This window comes from Phyllostomus discolor, chromosome 8 (assembly GCF_004126475.2).
Source record: "Phyllostomus discolor isolate MPI-MPIP mPhyDis1 chromosome 8, mPhyDis1.pri.v3, whole genome shotgun sequence".
In the NCBI taxonomy this organism is placed as follows: Eukaryota; Metazoa; Chordata; class Mammalia; order Chiroptera; family Phyllostomidae; genus Phyllostomus; species Phyllostomus discolor.
This window is the reverse complement of record NC_040910.2, coordinates 89065611-89086001: the sequence shown is the minus strand read 5'-3', so window position 1 is coordinate 89086001 and position 20391 is coordinate 89065611. Positions and strand designations below refer to the sequence as shown.

General features: G+C 38.5%; 1 protein-coding gene, 1 long non-coding RNA gene and 1 pseudogene across 2 annotated transcripts; 2 read left to right on the top strand and 1 right to left on the bottom strand.

Annotated features, from left to right (window-relative positions):
* Positions 1–629: 629 nt before the first annotated feature.
* On the top strand, positions 630–1610 carry LOC118502163. Its single transcript, XR_004904858.1, has 2 exons — positions 630–1159; positions 1362–1610. It is a non-coding gene; the product is annotated as an uncharacterized LOC118502163 (long non-coding RNA).
* Positions 1611–1669: 59 nt separating this feature from the next.
* NOL11 (nucleolar protein 11) lies at positions 1670–20291 on the bottom strand. Its single transcript, XM_028520724.2, is given in 19 exon segments — positions 1670–2362; positions 2534–2641; positions 4776–4868; positions 5564–5642; positions 6350–6580; positions 6731–6856; positions 7001–7185; positions 7870–7944; positions 9477–9565; positions 10071–10194; positions 11969–12045; positions 13419–13518; positions 13520–13614; positions 15148–15292; positions 15477–15534; positions 16920–17068; positions 18141–18197; positions 18302–18415; positions 20110–20291. Coding segments are annotated over 19 exon segments (2163 nt in total). The 5' UTR covers positions 20251–20291; the 3' UTR covers positions 1670–2245.
* Positions 18511–18931, top strand: LOC114502509 (annotated as a pseudogene).
* Positions 20292–20391: the final 100 nt, after the last annotated feature.

The following is a 20391-nucleotide window of genomic DNA, read 5'->3' as shown; positions in this document are numbered from 1 at the left end:
ACTGAGCACTGACTGTGTCTGTGGTTCTGTGCCTTGTGTAGAGAGAGGGTAAGACACAGCCTTGCCTTGAGGAACTCAGCCTGTAAGAGTCTCTTGTCAATATATCTCAATTAAAAAGTCTCTTCACGTCGTAACAAAATCTTTAATTTCTAAATTTAGTAACAATATAGGCAACCTAGAAACAATTTGCAACTAGTACCTAACGGCAATTAAAACTGTCTACTTTAAGAATCAGAAGTTTGCTTCCATAATATTTACAACCAAAAAGCATTCCACTTTACAACAGACTTTATAAGGATCCTATACAGAGCATGTGTCAAAAGACAAAGGACAGAAGTCTGCGGGAACGGCTCTCCTGGCCTCTCCCTGCCCTAAGGCTGCTCCTTGTTTGATCCCTGCCTGGGCAAGTCAGGCCTCACCACGGAAGCCAACTTTAAGTGCACTTCAGCCAGCAGTCACGAAGAGCAAAACGTCAGTGTATGAATTAACTGCTACTGAATTGTAGTTGCTTATCTTGTTTTGTTGAAATACAAATTTATTTTTTATAAAAAAATCCACTAATCAATCTGAGATCTGTCTCTTAATTATGGGTTCTTATAAATAAAATCACAAGCCAGAATCTAAAAAGCGTCAAAATCCTGAATAATCTAACCCTCATAAAATGGATCTCTAAAAAATAAGGCATCTGCTACTCTACAGCTCATAGGTTTTTTTTAAAAAAAACCTTAGGAACCCACAATTTTATGTCTGGATTTCTGCAAGTAATTTTTAAATGGTTCCACAAAAATTATAAAAAGGAAATGTACATTGTGGAGACCTGCATTTTTTCATTTCTGCTGACAAATACTCTATTTATACCTTCAGTTTAAATTCTGAGTAAAAGGTTTCACTGTATAAAGTAAACACGACAGTTAATTATATGCTGTTATCTTTGGTATTTCTTTTCCCTCAGGTTTGAAGAGATTAGGAATGATTGAGGAGAACCTGTTTGTTAACTACCTTAGGTTGTAACTCAAGTTTACATAGAGTGCCTGACCTAAATGACGCTTTTCTTTAATGCAAACTAAGTTAAACAATCAAAATTCTGTAAATCTGGGCTCTAGAATCACACCTGAACTTACATTTTATGCACTACAACTTAGAGGAAATTTAAAAAAAAGTATTGTAGCCCCAGCTACTATAGCTCAGTGAATTGAGCGTGGGCTGTGAACCGAAGGGTTGCTGGTTCGATTCCCAGTCAGAGCACATGCCTGGGTTGCAGGCCAGGTCCCCAGTGGGGGCCACATAAGAGGCAACCACACATTGATGTTTCTCTCCCTTCCTCTCTCTCTAAAAATAAATAAATAAAAATAAAAAAAAAGTATTGTAACCCTTCAAGTTAAAACAGGTTTTATAAGATTTACTTAACAGAGACTTTCATGGCTCAGAAGTGTTTCAAGTTACTTTTGGGAAACATAATTCATTACCTGAAAGAGCAATTTCACTTTAACAAAAATAAATTTGAATTTATTTTCAAGAACAAAACTATCTATTTCTTCTACATAAAACCTAAATCCAAAGAGTTAAAAGGAGAAATTCTATGGTCAATCAACCTTTTAAACTACTTTTTGGAGAGAGAGAAAGAGAGAGAGAGAGAGAGGGAGGGAGAGATACACACACACACACACACACTACTTAGTAATGTTTTTGTAACCTAAATTATCAACTAATCGTAGAATATGAGAGACAATGTATAGAGAAGGTATTATTCAGTGCCTGGGTAGGAAAAAATGGCAGAAAACCAGCACATGCTGTACCACCACCCCTCCTGGCCCTGCTCGTGGAACTGATCTCCGCTGTCACCCACGAGCACAGACGAGCTGGGACAGCTTCTGACTCTGATAAAACTATATTCTCCCTAGAATCACTGTTTCAATGGTGATTTTTTATTAAAAGAGTTATTTAAAACATGTGATAAGAAATCTGACTTTCATAAGTACCACAAATAAGTTTACTTAAAATTAGCTCAGTTACATATTTTTTAAAAGTTTCAGAACCTCTCCCAACCAATGTCCATAAACTAGAGTACGTTTGCATGAAACCTGCAGTCCAAAGGAGCATCGGTAAGCGATGGTCTAGGTACCGACGCATTTCTCTTGCTGCTGAGAGACAGTCACGAACAAAACACATCTCTTGCCTGGATGAGTAGGAAGAACTCACTTTCAAAAGAGCTTCATAAAATGTCTATGAAAGAGAACTGGTACTATCAGAAGAGTTCCAGTACTTCAATTGAATATAATTCTCTACTGTTCTTTTCTTGATTTAATTTCTGCAGTTCACGAAAACTTACTTCAATCTTGTTGAGCTCGGAACAAATGCATATCTAAAGAAAAAAATTTCAGAATAACTTTTACTATAACTTCTACATACGAGCAAGCCCTCTATGATTAGTTATAACTATTCCAAGAAAAAAATTTAAGAATAAGTTATAATTTAGATGATACCTAGGTACGAACAGAATTCAGTATATATATATATTAAAAAAATCACACACCTGAGATTTCACAAACTTGTAAAGACTTAACAGTAGCTTCTTTGCTTCTGGTATCATTACCACAACAGTAAAATTAGCATCTAGAAGGAGGCATATCCAATCCATAATCTGAAGATAAACAGGAAAATGGAGAGTTAAGATTTTAAGTTCAATTTTAGGTTAACTCATTTGATAAACTCTGTGATTATACCAAACAGTTATATATATATAAAAAAAACCTCTTCTTTACAAAAATCTGAAAATTTTAGTTTAGCAATAAGAGAATTTCTAAACAATATAGAAAGGCTCTTTCCTGAAAGCCACAGTGACATTTAATCCAAGGGAAAGTTAGTACCTACCTTTTTATTTGAAGTATTTTTTTTGGATAAGTACTAGCAGTTCTCTCCTATTCTGAAATACACACTATACCCAAAGAACAGGGTGTTGAATACTGAGGATGAGTTACCATGAACAGAAGTAAAAACTTTACTATATATAGTTGCTAAAATATCCTATGGAGTTCTACATTTCCAAATAGTATAGTTAACATGCAAATATCACTGTCACGAAAAAGCATTAAGGAAACCAATGATCTATTTGGTAGGGGGGGGGAGAAAAGGTGATCCCTATGAAACTCCTTACACCAAACCAGATTTTAAACACATTAAAGAGGTAAACACAGAAAAGGAGACCATGAATGGGCTAGGGAAAAAATAGTGTGGCTATTTCTTTTTAAATATTTTATTTATTTATTTTTAGTAAGAGGAGAAGGGAGGAAGACAGGGAGAGAAACATTAATGACTGGCTGACTCTCACACGCCCCCAACTGGGGACCTGACCTGCAATCCAGGAACGCGCAAAAAGGAATGGAACTGGAAACCTTTCGGATGGCAGGCTGTGCTCAATCCACTGAGCCACACCAGCCAGGGCATTGTGGCTATTTTTATATGTTAGAGTGGAAAGGTAATTAAGCATGACATAGCCACAAAAAAACCATAAAAAAAAGTTTAACAATTTTGATAGCATAAGTATTAAAAACTGATGTATGGCAAAAAGAACACTAACACTAAGAGACTCTGGCTGGGTAAGCTCCATTGGTTTGAGTTATCCTGATTTGCCAAAGTTGTGGGTTTAAATTGTGGTTAGGGCACACACATGAACCAATCAATGAATGCATAAGTAAGTGGAATGACAGGTCAATATTTCTCTAAAAGTCAATTAAAAAAACACTAAAGAGAATAAAAAGACAAGTGATAGGAAAAAGTATTCATAATGTACTTGATTTAAAAAGAGCTAATTTCATTAACAAAAAACTCTTTAAATTTGTTTTTTTTAAAGATTTTATTTATTTATTTTTAGAAAGGGAAGGGAGGGAGAAAAAGAGAGAAACATCAACGTGCGGTTGCTGGGGGCCGTGGCCTGCACCCAAGCATGTGCCCTGACTGGGAATCGAACCTGCGATACTTTGGTTCGAGGCCCGCACTCAATCCACTGAGCTATGCCAGCCAGGCCTTAAATTTGTTTTTAATTGCTGAAACTAGGAATAAATCTATAAATAATTCTTTGTAAGCCAAAATGAAAAGACATGAAATGCAATAGGAAAATGAACAAAGATCCAAACAAGGCATTTTACAAAAAGGAATATACATAGGCAAGAAAAGATGGTCCACCTCTCTTTAGCAAAGAAAATGCAAATTAAAATAAAGCACCATTTGTTACTTATCTGATTGGCAGAGTAAAGCCTCTGTCTGACCTTGGTGGCAGTAGTACCTATTGTTACAACCCTTCAGGAAGGTAATCTGGCATTTTTGAAACAAAAAATGTAGCCCTGGATGGTGTGGCTCAGCGGACTGAGCACTGGCCTGTAAACTAAAGGGTTGCTGGTTCAATGCCCAGTCAGGGGCACATGCCCGGGTTGTGGGTCAGGACCCTAGTAGGGGGCGGGCAACAGGCATCCACACACTGATGTCTCTCTTCCTCTCTTTCTCCCTCCCTTCTCCTTTCTCTAAAAATAAATGAATAAAATCTTTTTAAAAAATCAGGAATTTAAGATAAATTTTAAGTTCTTTAGTGTAGAATTACAACTTTAAAAAGCTATCTGCCAAATTGAGAGATCCTCCCACTCTCCTAGTGAGATACAGGATGAGGAGGCAAGTTCACATGGACTAGCAGACAAGGAGAAACCAGTTGATGAATTCCAGGTTCGGACACTATATATGAGCTTTTTCAACAGCACCAAACAAAAGTAAAAACATTACCACACCTGGTTCAGGGTTGGAGGGTGCACTCCCGGGAGAGTCATAGTAGCATTTTCACTACACTTCAAATAAAGGAAATACAAATACTGCAGAAAGAGCTGGGTGGGAAAATAAAAAGGGCAATTTATCACTTTGACAGAAAAATGTTCTCTCTACATAAAGCTAACAACAAAGAGACTGAAAGGAATTTTTAATTTTTTAATTTGTTTTAATTTTAATTGTTCAAGTAGTTTTCTGCCTTTTACTCCCATCCCTGCCCACCCCCCTCCCAGCCCTCCTCACCTCCCTCCCGTTTCCACCCCTCCTTGTTTTTGTCCATGTGTCCTTTATACTTGTTCCTGCAAACTCTTCCCCTTTTCCCCTGAAAGGAATTTTAAGAGGCTACTGAATTTGACTGAGGACACAAAACATGAATAAAACGCAGTCCCTGACATCAATGAGTTCATCTGATTTGGGACTGATGATGAATGGATAAATGTGGGGAGCTCATTCTGTTTATACATAATAAGTAGAGAAGAGAGCCTACTTCTCTGAGCAATTCTTTTTAGATTCCACTCATTCATAACTTAGATGGAGTACCCTGGCCTTCAGGCTTGGCACCAGGAACATGCTAAGGTCTGCCACCCAGAAATCTGTTGCTAGTCTCCTAGCAACAATTTTTCATGATGAAGGCTGGGAAACCTGCTATTTACGTGAAGGAAGGTAACCTTTCCAATGCCCTAAAAACTGTCAGAGTAAAGCAGCAGAATTTAAACTGGAAACAAAATTCCATAGGCTCTATAAGGGCACTTACAGTGATATGCTGCGCTGGGATGTCTTTCAAGTGAGGCAGGAGAAAGGCTTCACTGTATGCGGAACGAAGAATTGCGTTTCTGTGTAGGAATAAAGGAAACTCTTATGCCAATAGAGGTTTTTCTACTAAAATTATGATTCATTCCCTTTCCTGATCATTTTTTAATATTTATATGAAAGGTTTATTTTTCTAGAAGAGTTCTATCTCTGAACATCCTCCTAATCACTAGAGATCATCCTGAATAATTCACTATGATAAATAATTGATATTTATTCAGAATATCAACTTCAGAATTAATATAGGTTCTACCTCAGTATAGCTTTTTAACAACAACAACAACAACAACAACAACAACAAAAAACAAAACGGGTTGTCCTGGCTGGTGTGGTGCAGTGGGTTGAGCGCCAGCCTGCAAACCGCAAGGTCACCACTTTAATTCCCAGTCAGGGCACGTGCCTGGGTTGCCAGCCAGGCTCCCAGCTGGGGGTACATGAGAGGCAACTGATCGATGTATCTCTTGTACACCAATGTTACTCTTCCTCTTTGTCCCTCCCTTCCCCTCTCTCTAAAAATAAGTAAATAAAATCTTTAAAATAAAAAGCTATTAAAAAATAAAACAGGTTTAACTAAGTTGTTTTTAACATAACATTGAATGCACTCCATTTTTAAGCAGAAACTGAAAAAAAATTGAAAAGAAAAAAACCCTAATTACTCTTCAGTTGCTGTTTGGCATCTGACTCTGCACCCCGGAGAGAGACAATACAAGGGAAACATTTCGAAGGATACAGCAGAGCTGCTCTTTTTGGTATCACAGGGCACGAGGCGGTCTCCTCCACGGTGGCCTGAGGCTTTTCCTTCAGTGCTCTCTCACAGTTATCACAGCTGTCTTCTTCGGGGTTGAAGCCGTTCTGGAGAATTTCAGTCTGCGCTTCCATTTTCTCGTCGTGTGCAGCATCACTGTATTCGGAAACTGACTCCATATTGACGCTTGTCTCTTGAAGCGTGCTATCACCAACGCTATCATGTTAATTAAAGCAAGAAAGTCTCATCACTCTTTGAACTTACTTGAAACATTTTCATTTCCTAAGGGTTGAAAACTTTAGAAATTAAATAACATAAGGGATTAAAAATGCGGTGAAGGAAAAGGACCACCGGCTTCTACCTTACCTCAAGAAAACCTTCAAGCAAGCACAGGTGACCGCTTCAGGGATGTCGGGGAACTGCTGCAGGCAGAGCTGTAGCATCTGCACGTCTGTCCTTTCTAAGGCAACCTCCATCAAGCCAGGGCACAAGCTAAGAAAACATGTATCATCTTTACATACTAATAAAAATCTCAATTGCAAATAATTTAAAGCTTTTTCAGAGTATAAGAATCAGAACAGTAAAAAACAAGGTAAAAACAGGTATACATGGAAAGACTGGTGCACAAACATTTACCTGTAAGAAAGCACATGCATTTGGACAAGCTGCATCAGAGAGTTTCGGGGATAAAATGATGGTTCTGTTTTACATCTTCCCAGAAGTCCTATTACTATGTCCCCAATGATTGTATGAAAGTCAGGTGTCCGCTTAATAGCCAAAAATTTACGTAGTTCTACTTCAATGTGTTTTTCTGAATCTTTCTGAAAGGGGAGAAGTAAAGAATACAGTCTGGTACCTTAATCAATGTCACTCTGAACTTAAAAGTGTCCCATCAACATTAAAAACAAAATGTATTTATTTATTTTTAGAGGGAAGGGTAGGGAGGGAGAAAGAAGGGGAGAGAATCACTCATGTAAGAGAGAAACATCAACCGGTTGCCTCTTGCATATGCCCTAACTGGGGACTTAACCTGCAACCCAGTCATATGCCCTGACCGGGAATCAAGCCAGTAACCTTCTGCTTTGAGGGGTGATGCCCAGCCACTGAGCAACCCTGGTCAGGGCAACATTTTTTAAAGTCACTAAAAGAAGTCATGCATTACTTAAAACTGGAGTTGATATTACAATGTGCTGCAGAAAGACAAATGGCAAGTTAAAAAAAAGAGAAACAATTCAAGGATTTAGAAACCAAATCTTTAAGAGACTAAATTACAAACATATTCAATGCAAAGTTGAACCAGATATTGGTGAGGGCACCACCACCACACAAAATGCTTAATGAGGCAAATAAGCAAAAGTACTGGATCACTCCAACCACCTTAAAATATACAAATGTTTGCTAGAACTATAAAAATGATCATAAAAATAAGATAGAATAAAAAGTAAATAGGATTTCTTTTAACCACTTGAGTTAATTTTTCTCATTTCTAATGTTTTTAAATATACCTTTATAGTTGATAAAAGTTGTTTGGATGCTGGAACCTCTGGCTGTACACTTGCTTCCATTTTCCTTCTTCTTAACTGTAATTAAGTAAACTGATTAGGATCTTAAAACAATACAAAAGCTCTAGTATACATTTAGAATATAACACATCCCAAAGAGATGAGTAAACTTATGTTCTAATCAACTTTTTGTAATTGTTTATTGTGTTATAGTGAAAAGTGGGTTTATTTCTACTTTTAACTTAATATCTTTAACACTTTTAAAGGGTTTTTTTGTTTTCTTATTTATTTATTTGCATTTGAGTTTTTTTTTTTTTAAATATTTTATTTATTTATTTTTAGAGAGGAAAGGGAGGGAGATAGAGAGAGAGAGAGAGAGAAACATCAATGTGCGGTTGCTGGGGGTTATGGCCTGCAACCCAGGAATGTACCCTGGCTGGCAATCGAACCTGGGACACTTTGGTTCCCAGCCCGCGCTCAATCCACTGAGCTACGCCAGCCAGGGCTGCATTTGAGTCTTTTTTTTTTGAGTCTTTATCTTTTTTTTAAAATCCTCACCCAAGGACTTCCTTACTGATTTTAGAGAGAGAAGCGAGGGAGATAGAGAAAGAGAGAGAAACATTGATCAGCTGCCTCTCATATGTGTCCTGACAGAATCGAACCTGCAACTTTCTGGTTTATGAGATGACTCTCCAACAAACTAAGCTGCACCAGCCAGGGCCCAGTCTTTTTTTTTTTTTTTTTAAATCTTATTGATTTGAAGGTTAGCGAGAAAGTATGTACGTGTCGGTTGACTCTTATACATGCCCTAACTGGGGATTGAACCCACAACCTTGTCATATGGGGGAAGGGGCACAGGATGACAGAAGACCCAGCTCACCCTTGGGACCCGACAAGCTGAGGTACTGGTGTCTGCGGCCTGGGATTTGGGGACTCTTGCTCTAACTTACCCAGCCAGGGCGTTATTTACTGTTTTTTAAACACAAAATAAAATCTTTATACTCAGGAAGATATCATTACTAATTGTGAATTGGTCCGTTTTGACACCTGAATGTTACCCAAAAACATGCCCATAAAAATTAACTACTAGGATATGCATGTCATTTTTGGATAAAGGCTGTCAGGTTACTGAGTTCAAGATTTACTAATTAACAAAATAGAAACAGACTCACAGATACAGAGAACAGACTGACAGCTGACAGAGGGGAGGGGGTTGGGTGGCTGGGTGAAAAGGTGAAGGGATTAACCGCCCCAAACCTCACAGACACATAACAGTATGATGATCACCAACCAGAGCAAAGGGGGCAGTGGGGTGGGAGGCGGTAGAAGAGTGTAAAGGAGGGAATAAATGTGATAGAAGGAGACCTGACTTGGGGTGATGAACACACAATACAGTTTACAAATGATGTATTACAGAATTGTATACCTGAAACCTACATAATTTTATTAACCAATGTCACCCCAACAAATTCAATAAAAAAGATTTAAACTGCCCTGTCATTAAGATCAAAGCTGTAAGAGTTGTACAGATATGAATCATTGAAACAGTTCAGCCTTTTTTCGTTTTATAATATTTGCACTAACATTTGTACTTCAGCTACCAAACTTACAACTCTCTTTGATGACTCTGAGTTCTGGGATCCGAGTCCATACCCCTGGGAGGTTTCCCAGTTTACAAACTGAGGCACGGTGTGAGCGCCTAAGAAAACACAAAACACATGATTTCTATCCTATGTGTTTTTTCCTATGGTATTTTCCCAACCAATGAATGAAAAACAAAAAACAACCATTTATGCACAATTCAGGTGGGGCTTTAAAGTCCATTTAATTCTACTGATAACCCCAGGTCAGTAGTCACAGTGCAGTAAAAGCCTATGTGCCCAGCAACACTGAAGCAGATAGAGGAGACCACTGGTAACCCAGGATTCTCTCAATGCCCCTAAAGTCAGAAACACTCTGGTGTTCAAAACCACAGTGTAGCTCTTTAGCCTGTGGCAATACTTGCAATGTGGATGGATGGCCTGTTCCCAAGGTAGATACCTGGGTCAAGAAAATTTCAATAAGCAGTGGCAAATTTCAACATTAAGAACAGGCTCTGTAAATTGATGGTTGTAGAAATCTACATATCAAACTGGAAGTTAATAAAATGGTTTAGAAGTTAACAGAATGGCTTATATTAATAAAACAAACTAGTAAGTTCCTACCTGGATCTTGACTGTTCTTGAGTTTTCCGAGAGCACCTGCTAATGACGACGCTTCACACTTGTATGGAATCACAGATAGAAATTTCCCATGTAGCATAAACAAATTGTCTCCGTAATACCAGAGCTATAAAAAAAATGTAATCATTTTCTCTCAATTATGACCTGATTCAACAAAGCCATATATAACTTCTAACAGTAACTTGAGGTGTAAACAATCTTAATATAAAATAAAAGGTGATCACCAAATTAAGCCACCTTCTAGAATAATCTCATGTACAATTTATTAATTTGGTAGGTTTACATAGCTCTTATTTTTGCCCACATCTGAATGAAACATAATTTAAAAGACACCCTTAAACAAAAGTCTGATCAATATACACATTGTTTAAAATTAACATGGTCACTAATACACATCTATTAATTAACATGATAATTAACAAGTCTACTGTAACAAGGGCAACACTATCATGATGTTTTAAATAAAAAAGGCAGAGTTGAACAGAATCTAATGACTCCAACTATAAAACTGTAAAAATAAAACAGGAATAGCAATAAAAAGCTCAAGGGAACGTGGAAATCAAAACTAATGGTAACCCAGTGAAACTGTGAGTGGTTAATTTTGTTAAAATTATTTGTGTAGCCCTGGCTAGTGTATAGCTCAGTGGATTATGCACGAGCCTGCAAACCAAATCGTCAATGGTTTGACTTCCAGTCTGGGCACACGCCTGGGCTGCAGTGGAGGGCGCACTAGAGGCAACCACACATGGATGTTTCTCCCTCTTTCTCCCTCCCTTCTCCTCTCTCTAAAAATAAATACATAAAATCTTTTTTTTAATAAAGACTTTTGGTATAGGACTACTGCAAACTAAAATCTGGAATGCATCTCATCCTCTAATTCCTTTTTTTTTTTAAGATTTAATTTATTTATTTTTAGGGAGGGGCAGGGAGGGAGAAAGAGAGAAACATCAATGTGTGGTTGCTTCTCATGTGGCCCCCACTAGGGACCTGGCCAGCACCCCAGGCATGTGCCCTGACTGGGAATCGAACCTGCAATGCTTTGGTTCACAGCCTGCGCTCAATCCACTGAGCTATGCCAGCCAGGGCTAAATAAAATATTTTAAAATATATTTCTTTAAATAAATTAGAATTCAATTGTATGCTGAGAAATGTCATCTCCTTATTCCTTTTCAATTATCAGTAAGTCTTATTACCTTGATTTACATATTATATATGAATACTCATTTACGAAACAACCAATACTCATTAGCGCCTTTGCTAGACAGTGACGACACAATGGAAAACCAAACAGACAAGGAACCCTGTCTCAGGAAGTTCACAGTCTAGTCTGTTTAAGTGTTAATTCTTTAAGTATTCTTACGTAATTTCATGATAATGTTGAACATATAACCTAAAAAACTAATTTAACTAGCTATAATTTAGTCTTACATAAGGAAACAAACAACCAAATTAAATACAATTTTTCAAGTAAAAATATATTTCTTATTTTAATCAAAACTGCCAGCACTCTTCCTCTCAGGAGCACACCCACGCCTTCCTACACTCTCAGGCGTGTAGCTCCTAAACTCTAAGGGACCCTCCAGACTTGCAGCCAGAGGAGCAATGTGAGCAGCTCCCGGGCCACACCCTGATGCTGTCTCCAAGGTCCCTTTGCTCTGCCTTTCCAGTGAGCAGAAGCAGCCCTGCCTAGGCGCTCTCCTATTGCTTCTTCTCTCCTAAGCCCTTCCTTGTTTCACGGTCCCCAGCTTTAATAAATGTACTCTCAAAATCAACAAAACAAAACAAAAAGCCTGTCAAAACATTTAGATCGAAGACGTCTCTTCCTTTATTAGGAACAAAAATAACTAAATTTAAAAAAAATTTCAAGTACAAAAACTTACTTGACCACTGGTACCTTGTGATAATTCTTTTGAAATCTGTAGTGTTTGAAATTTTGTGTTCCATATGGAGAGGCATTCTGTAAAAGACAGAAATTCAGAAGTCCCAAGAATAAATGAATGAGTGATACCTCACGGAAGGGCAAGGGGTGAATCACAGTTAAACACACAAGTCTTGCTTTTTAAATATAAAAATGAGTAATGACAATAGTGAATGCCACAGAAATTCAAAGAAATTAGACCTCATGACAAGAAATGGACACGTGTGGGGGTAGGGCATATAGGGGATATCTGCGTACTTACCCCTCAATTTTGCTGTGAACCTTTAACTGCTCTAAAAAATTAAAGTCTTAATAATAATAATAATAATATGGTGATATGGAAAGATCTCTGATATCTCTGAATAATATGGAATATCTCAATAAGGTAACCCTCTCACAATGGTTACTGGGTTTCTCCTGGTAGATCAAGAACCAGAACGAGGACGGACAGGGGTTGACAGACCCCTGTCTGTCATGGTGACAGGCTCGGCATGCTGAAATGGTTAAGAGCCCGGACTTAAGAGGGGTAAGGTACAGGGCATAACAGAGTCAACCTGCTTGGGCGGAACCCTAGTCCACTACTTGGTTACCTAATACCTTAGTTTCCCAACTTGTAAAACAGGGACAATAACTGTAGTTTCTCTCATAGGTTTGTTGGAGGATATAACATGATACAAACAATGAGATGATTTAAGTCAAATGCCTGGCACATAGCTATGCTATCACTATTAGGTCCTACATATAAGAGGAACAGAAGAACAAAGTATACAGGTAAGAATGGGCAAATTAAGTTTGTAGTCAATAGGGAGTGTGGCCTGAATAAAGCAGAGGGTTCGTGCTCTTAAGTTAGAAGAGACTGGAAAAGGTGGATGGGGCGTAGGCTGTGAGGGGATACGCATGCTAAACAACAGATTCTGAGGTTTATAATGTGGGCTGAGAGACCCCAATCTTGCACTGGCCAGGAACGATGCGTCTTGCATGACAGACTGCAAGTCTGTGTGTGTGGAGGAGTGTCTGGGGGTGAGGCGATGATGAGAATCCTGCTCTGAAGTGAGAGACAAAAAAAGCAGGCTAGCAGGCCCCAGATTTCAAGCTAAGTCCAGTGGATTTCCATTCTGTGGAAATGCTGCCAAGCCATGAATTGAATGCAAGAGAAAAGTTGTGATATAAGGAAATGTTTTACAAAGATTAACGAATGCAAGATGGGTTCATTCAATAACAACCTTAGATATTTTATGGTTCACCAGTTATGAAATCAAAGAACCTGGTCTTACTGCAATAAGATTAAAGACTTATTCAAGAACTAGGAAGCTAAAAAATAATTAGGGTGGTAAACAAATGGGGAAAGAGACTAAGATGTACATTTCGAAGTGAAAACTCAAAGGACTTCGCATTGATTGGAGCTCAGTTACCTCGAGAAGCTGGCAGTGGTGGTCCCAGGACAGCTACGTGGTCTTGATCCAGGACGGCAAGCGCAACGCCACGGCGGGCGTTTCCAGATGCTACAGTCATGGAGCAACAGTGAACTGACCACCTTCTGATTCTGATTGTTTTCAGGATCGCTCAGATGTATCGGTATTAAGGTTTCGTATATGCACCCATCAGAGCCTGTTGAAAACCAGTACTTCTGTTCACTATTGGATAAACAGCATTTCTATATCTGTTAAAGTTAAATGTATATACTAGTTGTTTATAAGAGTTTCTCAGTTTGATATAAGATCCAACCAAAAAAGAAACAAATGTTAACAATCACATCACTTTATGTTTTCACTTAAAGAAGATACTATAAGCTCAAAATTGAGGGAGGAGTATCATTAATAAAAGCCTACCTAAGAAATGTTGTAACAGCCAAGAAATAAACTGTAAATAGTGTAATGAAATATGAAAGGGGACTATCAGAGGTAGAGACAATCTAGTCACCAAAAGGCTGTGTCTCTCATCAGAAAAAATTAGCATTCTGGTCTATACATTACATTGCTTCTTATTCCATCGCCCTGAATAACCATATGAAATTGCTGTTTTTTGTAGGTCAACTGAATTTGGCAATTCCATGTGGTTCTGGGAATGTTACAGGAAGATTTTATGACCCTTTGATTCAGAATCCCTATTTCAATGTTCACTAAGCTAAAGTATAACTTGCAAACTTCTATTTAACAACAAATATGTCCCCTAGGTTAAACTTGAAGAAAACCAGTCCCTGTGAAGCAAAGGCATCAAGCAGGCTACAATGACCCTGTAGATATGAATAATGATGGGAACGTGTTTTGTAACAGCCATCACAAACACCTGTGCACTGGAACGCTTCATGAGGATCTGCTCTTATTTTTTTCTTCTCACCACCTTCTCAAAGAGAAGCCAAAAAGGGTTGGGGGGAGAGGATACCGCAAAGGCATTTTCTTTCCCTAGGCATAAGACTGGGGTTATACTTTAGACCATTATATAGAGGTAAACTCCAAGACACTAAGAAATCTGTAGAACATTGACTGGCTTAGGCCAAGATTGCTTTGCTAATTTCCTTTTACCCACCTGTCTCCATCACTGTTCAAAGAAGAACACACTAAATCTTACAATTGGGAAAAAGGAATGGAGAGGTTCATTCAATAACAACCTTAGATATTTTATGGTTCACCAGTTATGAAATCAAAGAACCTGGTCTTACTGCAATAAGATTAAAGGCGATTTTTCCTTTTTGTTGGTATTGTATTATTTACCACCTATGATAAACTTTAAGAAATAAAAGTTATCTGCTCTAGTTGGTGTGGCTCAGTGGAATAAGCGCTGGCCTGTGAACCAAAAGGTTGCTGGTTTGATTCCCAGTCAGGGCACATGCCTGGGTTGCAGGACAGGTCCCCAGTGAGGGGTGTGCAGGAGGCAACTGCACACTGATGTTTCTCTCCCTCTCTTCTCCTCTCTAAAAATAAACAAAATCTTAGAAAAGAAAAAGAAAAAGAAATAAAAGTTATCTGCAGAGAACCAGTGACTTAAGCATAACCAGAGAGGGCAAGTACAAAACGTGAAAGCACAAATGCTTATAAAGAAGTCTGCAAATGGAAGTGCTACAACAGAAAACTGCAGAAACAAATACTTCCCTGTAATAGTCCTCTACTTATAATCACGGTCAATTTAAAGAAAAATACTTACTTAATGACATCAAAGAGATGAATTTCCGATCCACAGATGCAGCAAAACTCTGTATGACAGATTTTTCTTCTTGTCCAATTAAGAGTGTATATTTGCTTAAGACACGTGAGTTAAACATTTGTACATAAGCAAAGTAATTTCCATGCTGCAAAAAAAGTTATTTTATTAAATAAAATACATACATTTTGAGTATATATTATGTACATTTAAGTATGTAATATTCTCATTTTAACCAACTAGAGAAATACTAAGGTCCAATTTTAGTTTTAAAAGAATGTGATTTTAAAATGTCATTCACCATGGTCCAGGAATTAAGAGTTATCACTTACTCTTTCAGTAATGAAGATTAAAACAGGATGCCTAAATACCATAAAAATCTTCGTCCACCTAAAAAAATTGAAAGTATGAAATGTCAAATCAGCAGCTGAGAGAAACATACCATCAATCTAAATTTAAGAGAATATTTTTATATATATGTATTTTTAGAGCCAGGAAGATATCAGAGAGCACTTAATTTAGTGTTCCAAAATACAGGGTGGGGCAAAAGCAGGTTTACAGTTGAGAGTATACGAAACAAAGCTTATTCTTTTATTAAATGTATTCCTTTTCATACAAACAACTGTAAACCTCCATTTGCACCACCCTGTATATGCCATAGGGAATTAGTAGGTATTTCTCTGTCAAATGCATCTCTGGATTAAATGCCAGTTGCTGAACTTCCCAGACTCTTAAAGACAATAATGTGATTTGCAAAGTTTCCAAGGGGGGTGGGGTATGACAGCAGGCAGTGTTTCCCCAACTTGATGGAGCCTCTCATCTGCCTTCTTAAAGCGACAGGGGGAACTGTGATGAGGCATGTGAGGGTAAAGGGCTGTAAACCAAGGTCGCACAGCCAGTTTTTGACGAAATGGGTATTAGAACCCAGATCCTCCATCTTTTTTTCCAGCCACTCACAGTTTAGGGGCATTCAAAGGAGTCCAAGATATAACTAACTGGTTATTGTCCACTAAGTACAAGTTTTTGCTTTGACTTTTTGAAATTTAGTTTGATTCAGGTGGACCTGAAGAGGCAGCAAGTAAATTTAATAGAAAATGTGATAAAATAATGGGGACTGGAGAGATATGAAATCATGAAATTTCCTTCTATCATTGGGGTGAGTCATTTTCCTGGTTTTATTCCAGGATTTGGGAAAGCAGAGGGCTCAGAACACTATTGTCTCACTAACAGTGAGCCGCACATTTCCTCAGGGGTCAGGGTTCTGACTAAGGCACTCAGGGGAAAAAGACAGAAACAAAGATTTGTTTGTTTTGAGATTACTTACTTCATCTTCAAATAACTGACTATCCAGGTCTCTTTCATTAGAACAAGACTCATATGATCCTACAGTTTCCTCAATCATTTATCACCCTAAAAGGTTTTGGGGGGTGTTATTTTGGCAGAGATCTTATGAACAGTCTTCAATTAGTCTTTTATGATGTTTATAACCAAAATGACTTTAAAAAAGATTTTATTTATTCAGAGAGAGGGGAAAGAGGGAGAGGAGGGAGAGAACACCGGATAAACATTCCATTGGCCACAACAACCCCAGGTTTGGGTCCTGACCAGGATACAAACGGAGACCCTTTGGTTTACAGGCCGGCGCTCAAACTCCAGATCTCCACAGACGGGCAACCACTGACACACACCACCAGGGTCCGAAATGCAGTGTTATAAAAACATGCAAAGTGCATTTTTGGTTTGGTAAAAATTCACTTACAAATGTTAGAACTTACTTAATTACTTCTTCTTCAGAGATAACAGTTTCAATTTTCTGCTGGGGCTCCGCAAGCAAGGCCTCTAAACCACGAACCGCACCTTCCTTGAATAACACCAAAGGTTCTGTCCCTTGTACTGAATGTACCCTGTATACATCAGCTGACAACTACAAGAATACACACAAATTTTAATTTTTATTCTAAACCAATACCACTTAATAGAATAAAAGCTTTTAGGGAAGGCTTATTTTTAAGGACTGATTGTTTTTCATCTTAATTCAACTGTTTTATAACTACCTATGGTTTCAAAGTCAAATCTACAACATGTAATACATAGAGAAATCTAACTGCTATTCTGCATATCCTGCCCCTGCTCTCTGCCCCGTAAGTAATCATTTTTAGTTTATCCTTCCATTGTGACTACTAGAGGTTAGACTACAACCAAAGCTAGAAGTGGGGAGTGGTACAAATAAAGCCACTAATAGAATCATAAGCAATTCTGGTGTTAAGGACTAATGCCATGATTACAACTATAGCCTGCAACTCCCCCCAAAAGAAGCTAACTCCACTGTATAAAATTCAGGACCTTGTCACTGCAAGGTCAATGAAAAGACTGGTGCCAAAAACACCACAGTGAGAAGGCTGGAAGTTTCAAGGGTGCAGTCACCAACTGCCATTACATCTGAATCAGCTATACTATAAGCCACTTCTAAAATGTGCCAATTATATTTAGACATTTCAAACTGGAATTTTCTAAATTAGCCTAATTTTAGATCCTCATTTTATAAGTAAGAAGTTAATTAACATTCGTTAGGTCATTAACAAAAAGGGCAGTCAGTGGTGGCTCTTTTTTAATGCATTATGTGCCACTCTTAAAATGTAAAATGCATGAACTCTGCAGGGTTTGTTTTACCTATTTGAAGAAAGGTGCAGTGAAGTTGTTCTCACAAGGGACACAACACCAACATCTAAACTCATAGAAATAACTACAAATTCACCATTCAGGAGTTATCTGAACCCTTAATCCATGGGATAATAAAGTTTATTCACTAACATTAACTCATGAACTGAGATGTGTTACCAAGATATACCATAAGATTACTAGAATGAAAAACTATAAGTTTTATGCTCACTTTCACAGAGGCACTAAAATAAATAACCTACAATGAAAATAACTACAATGAAAATTATTCCATCTCACCAATAAGGTAATAAATGTTGGAAAATCCAAAGACTTACTGTAGCTTTAAATACTTTATCCAGGTTTACATCTTCATTAGTCCATAATCTCAAAACCTTAAATTAAAACATAAAAAGTCAAGAATATTCCAATTTTCATTTACGTGTAATAAATGAGCATTTCACTTGTGTTAAGTATATATAAAAGTTTTAAAACTCACCTTGTTATCATGTACAACAATGTACTCTCCTGTCTGAAAGTTGCACACAGCTGGACATGTTATAATTTGACCTTGTTTCACTGACCAGCTCCCCAAGGGCTTCTGATCAGAAACCTAGTAAAATACATACAGTGTTCAAAAAGTCAACTTCTGACTATAAAAACAATTAATTTACAACTAAAAGTGACAGTACTCAGTAACTGAGCCAACATGTGCGGAACCCGCTGGCTCTTTGTCAGACTTCCCAGAGAACCACTGTGCTTCACACAGGCAGTATGAAAACAAAGTTCCAGAGAAACAAAAGTGTTTTCAGGAGGATAATGGAATTCCAGGGCATCTAAAGGGTGAGGTAGCTGACGCCCTCCAGTATATACAGTTGGTGGAACAGCATATGCCATACACCAGCTGGGTGTGGCATCCCTTCCCAAGAAGCAGGAGCAATCAGTTGGTTCAGTTTCATTCAGCTTTCTATCGACCAGTAAACTGATTAATACCTGAGTTCTTTCTTTGGGGATCAATATTTATTGACTTGTACTGACACCATAAACCAGTCTTTACCATGAAAAAAAAAAAAGACGGTATTCAACGAATTTCCCAAATAAAAAAAAAAGGTAGGCACAAAAAGACAAATAGTTTGATTCCACTTAAGAGAGAGTAGAATGGTGGCTGCCAGGAGCTTGGGGACTGGGGGTGGGGGACATTGTTTAATAGGTACAAAGTGTCAGATTTGCAAGATGAAAAGAGTTCTGGACATGGATAGTGGTGATGGCTACCCAACAAGGTGGACATACTTAACATCCTGAACTGCACGATTTAAACAGATGGTTTGTTTAAGACAGTAATTATGGCCATTTTACCACAATTAAAAATATAAAAATATAAACATTACATTAAAAATTGATTGCACTGTGCCTTTGAATAGGGGCATGGGAAATTAAGTAGGCATAGTTGGGATCATACCAATCCCAATCAGCCACTCTGACCTTATGCAGGTGCAAAATTTTAAGTCCACTTGACAGCCCAGATAGAAACCAATGGTGTCATCAGAAGAGTCAAAACAAATAGTATTGGGAACTGTTTGCAACCTGTCTCCAAAAGTGCAAAGTAGATTATCAAACTTCTGAAAGAGACATAAAACTATATTCAGCAGCCCCCAAAAAGTAATTACTACCCGACCACCAAAAGTAAAGCTGCTTGAAAGGTGTGCCTTCAGGCATTAGGATGAAAAGGGGGCGGGGCGAATACATTTCTCAGGACTCAATTCGGACATTTACACCGTTTACTTAGTTGGCAACAGAATATTCCTAAACAAGATTCCCATCAAGATACTAACTGAGCAAAAACAAAACAAAACAAAAAGCCACAAAACTTTTTTCCCCGAGGGAAGAAGTGTATGGATACAGGGACAAACCAGTTCCCACCAAGTCGGTCATCCTCTCCTACCCAATGAATCTCCATTCAAACCCTTCAGTGGGCAGACAGGGTGAGAGACCCCAGTAGGGGATCTTAGCAAGACCATCTACCGGAGATGAATAGCAAAAGCACAGGTTTCCTTTCCTTTCCGAGTCTTGGAGTCCACGTGCACTTAGACGCTCTGCAGCCCGCAAATCGGAAATACGCCTCTCTCTCCAGGAAAACGACCAAATCACATTCTAGGCTTCTTTCAGCGTTCTGGAGAAGCGGAGCCGGCTTTCCCCCAAACTCGCTCGAGGATCTTTTTCTGAAGCTGGGAGAAACCCAATTCTCCGGCTCCGGGCTCAGCAATGGGCGAGACGGCAGCGGGGGTGCTTCAATTCTATCGCCCTCACCTTATAAAGGATGACAGTCCTGCCGCTGTCCGTTACTAAGAACTGGTCTGTTTTGTCGCTCTGCTCCACTCCGAGGAGTCCATCAGGCCCGGCACCCAAGGGTACCGCAGACAACGTGAATTCCTCCTCCAGGGTTGCCATCTTGGGCAAACCTATGGACCGCTGCGCATCCTCCCGGCAGGCTTCGCGCTTTCTCTCGCGAGAAGTAGGAGTCCGAAAGGACGGAAATTCGCCAAAAGAGAAACTGCTCGCGGAACCTGCGACCTCTGGCGGGCGGAGCGG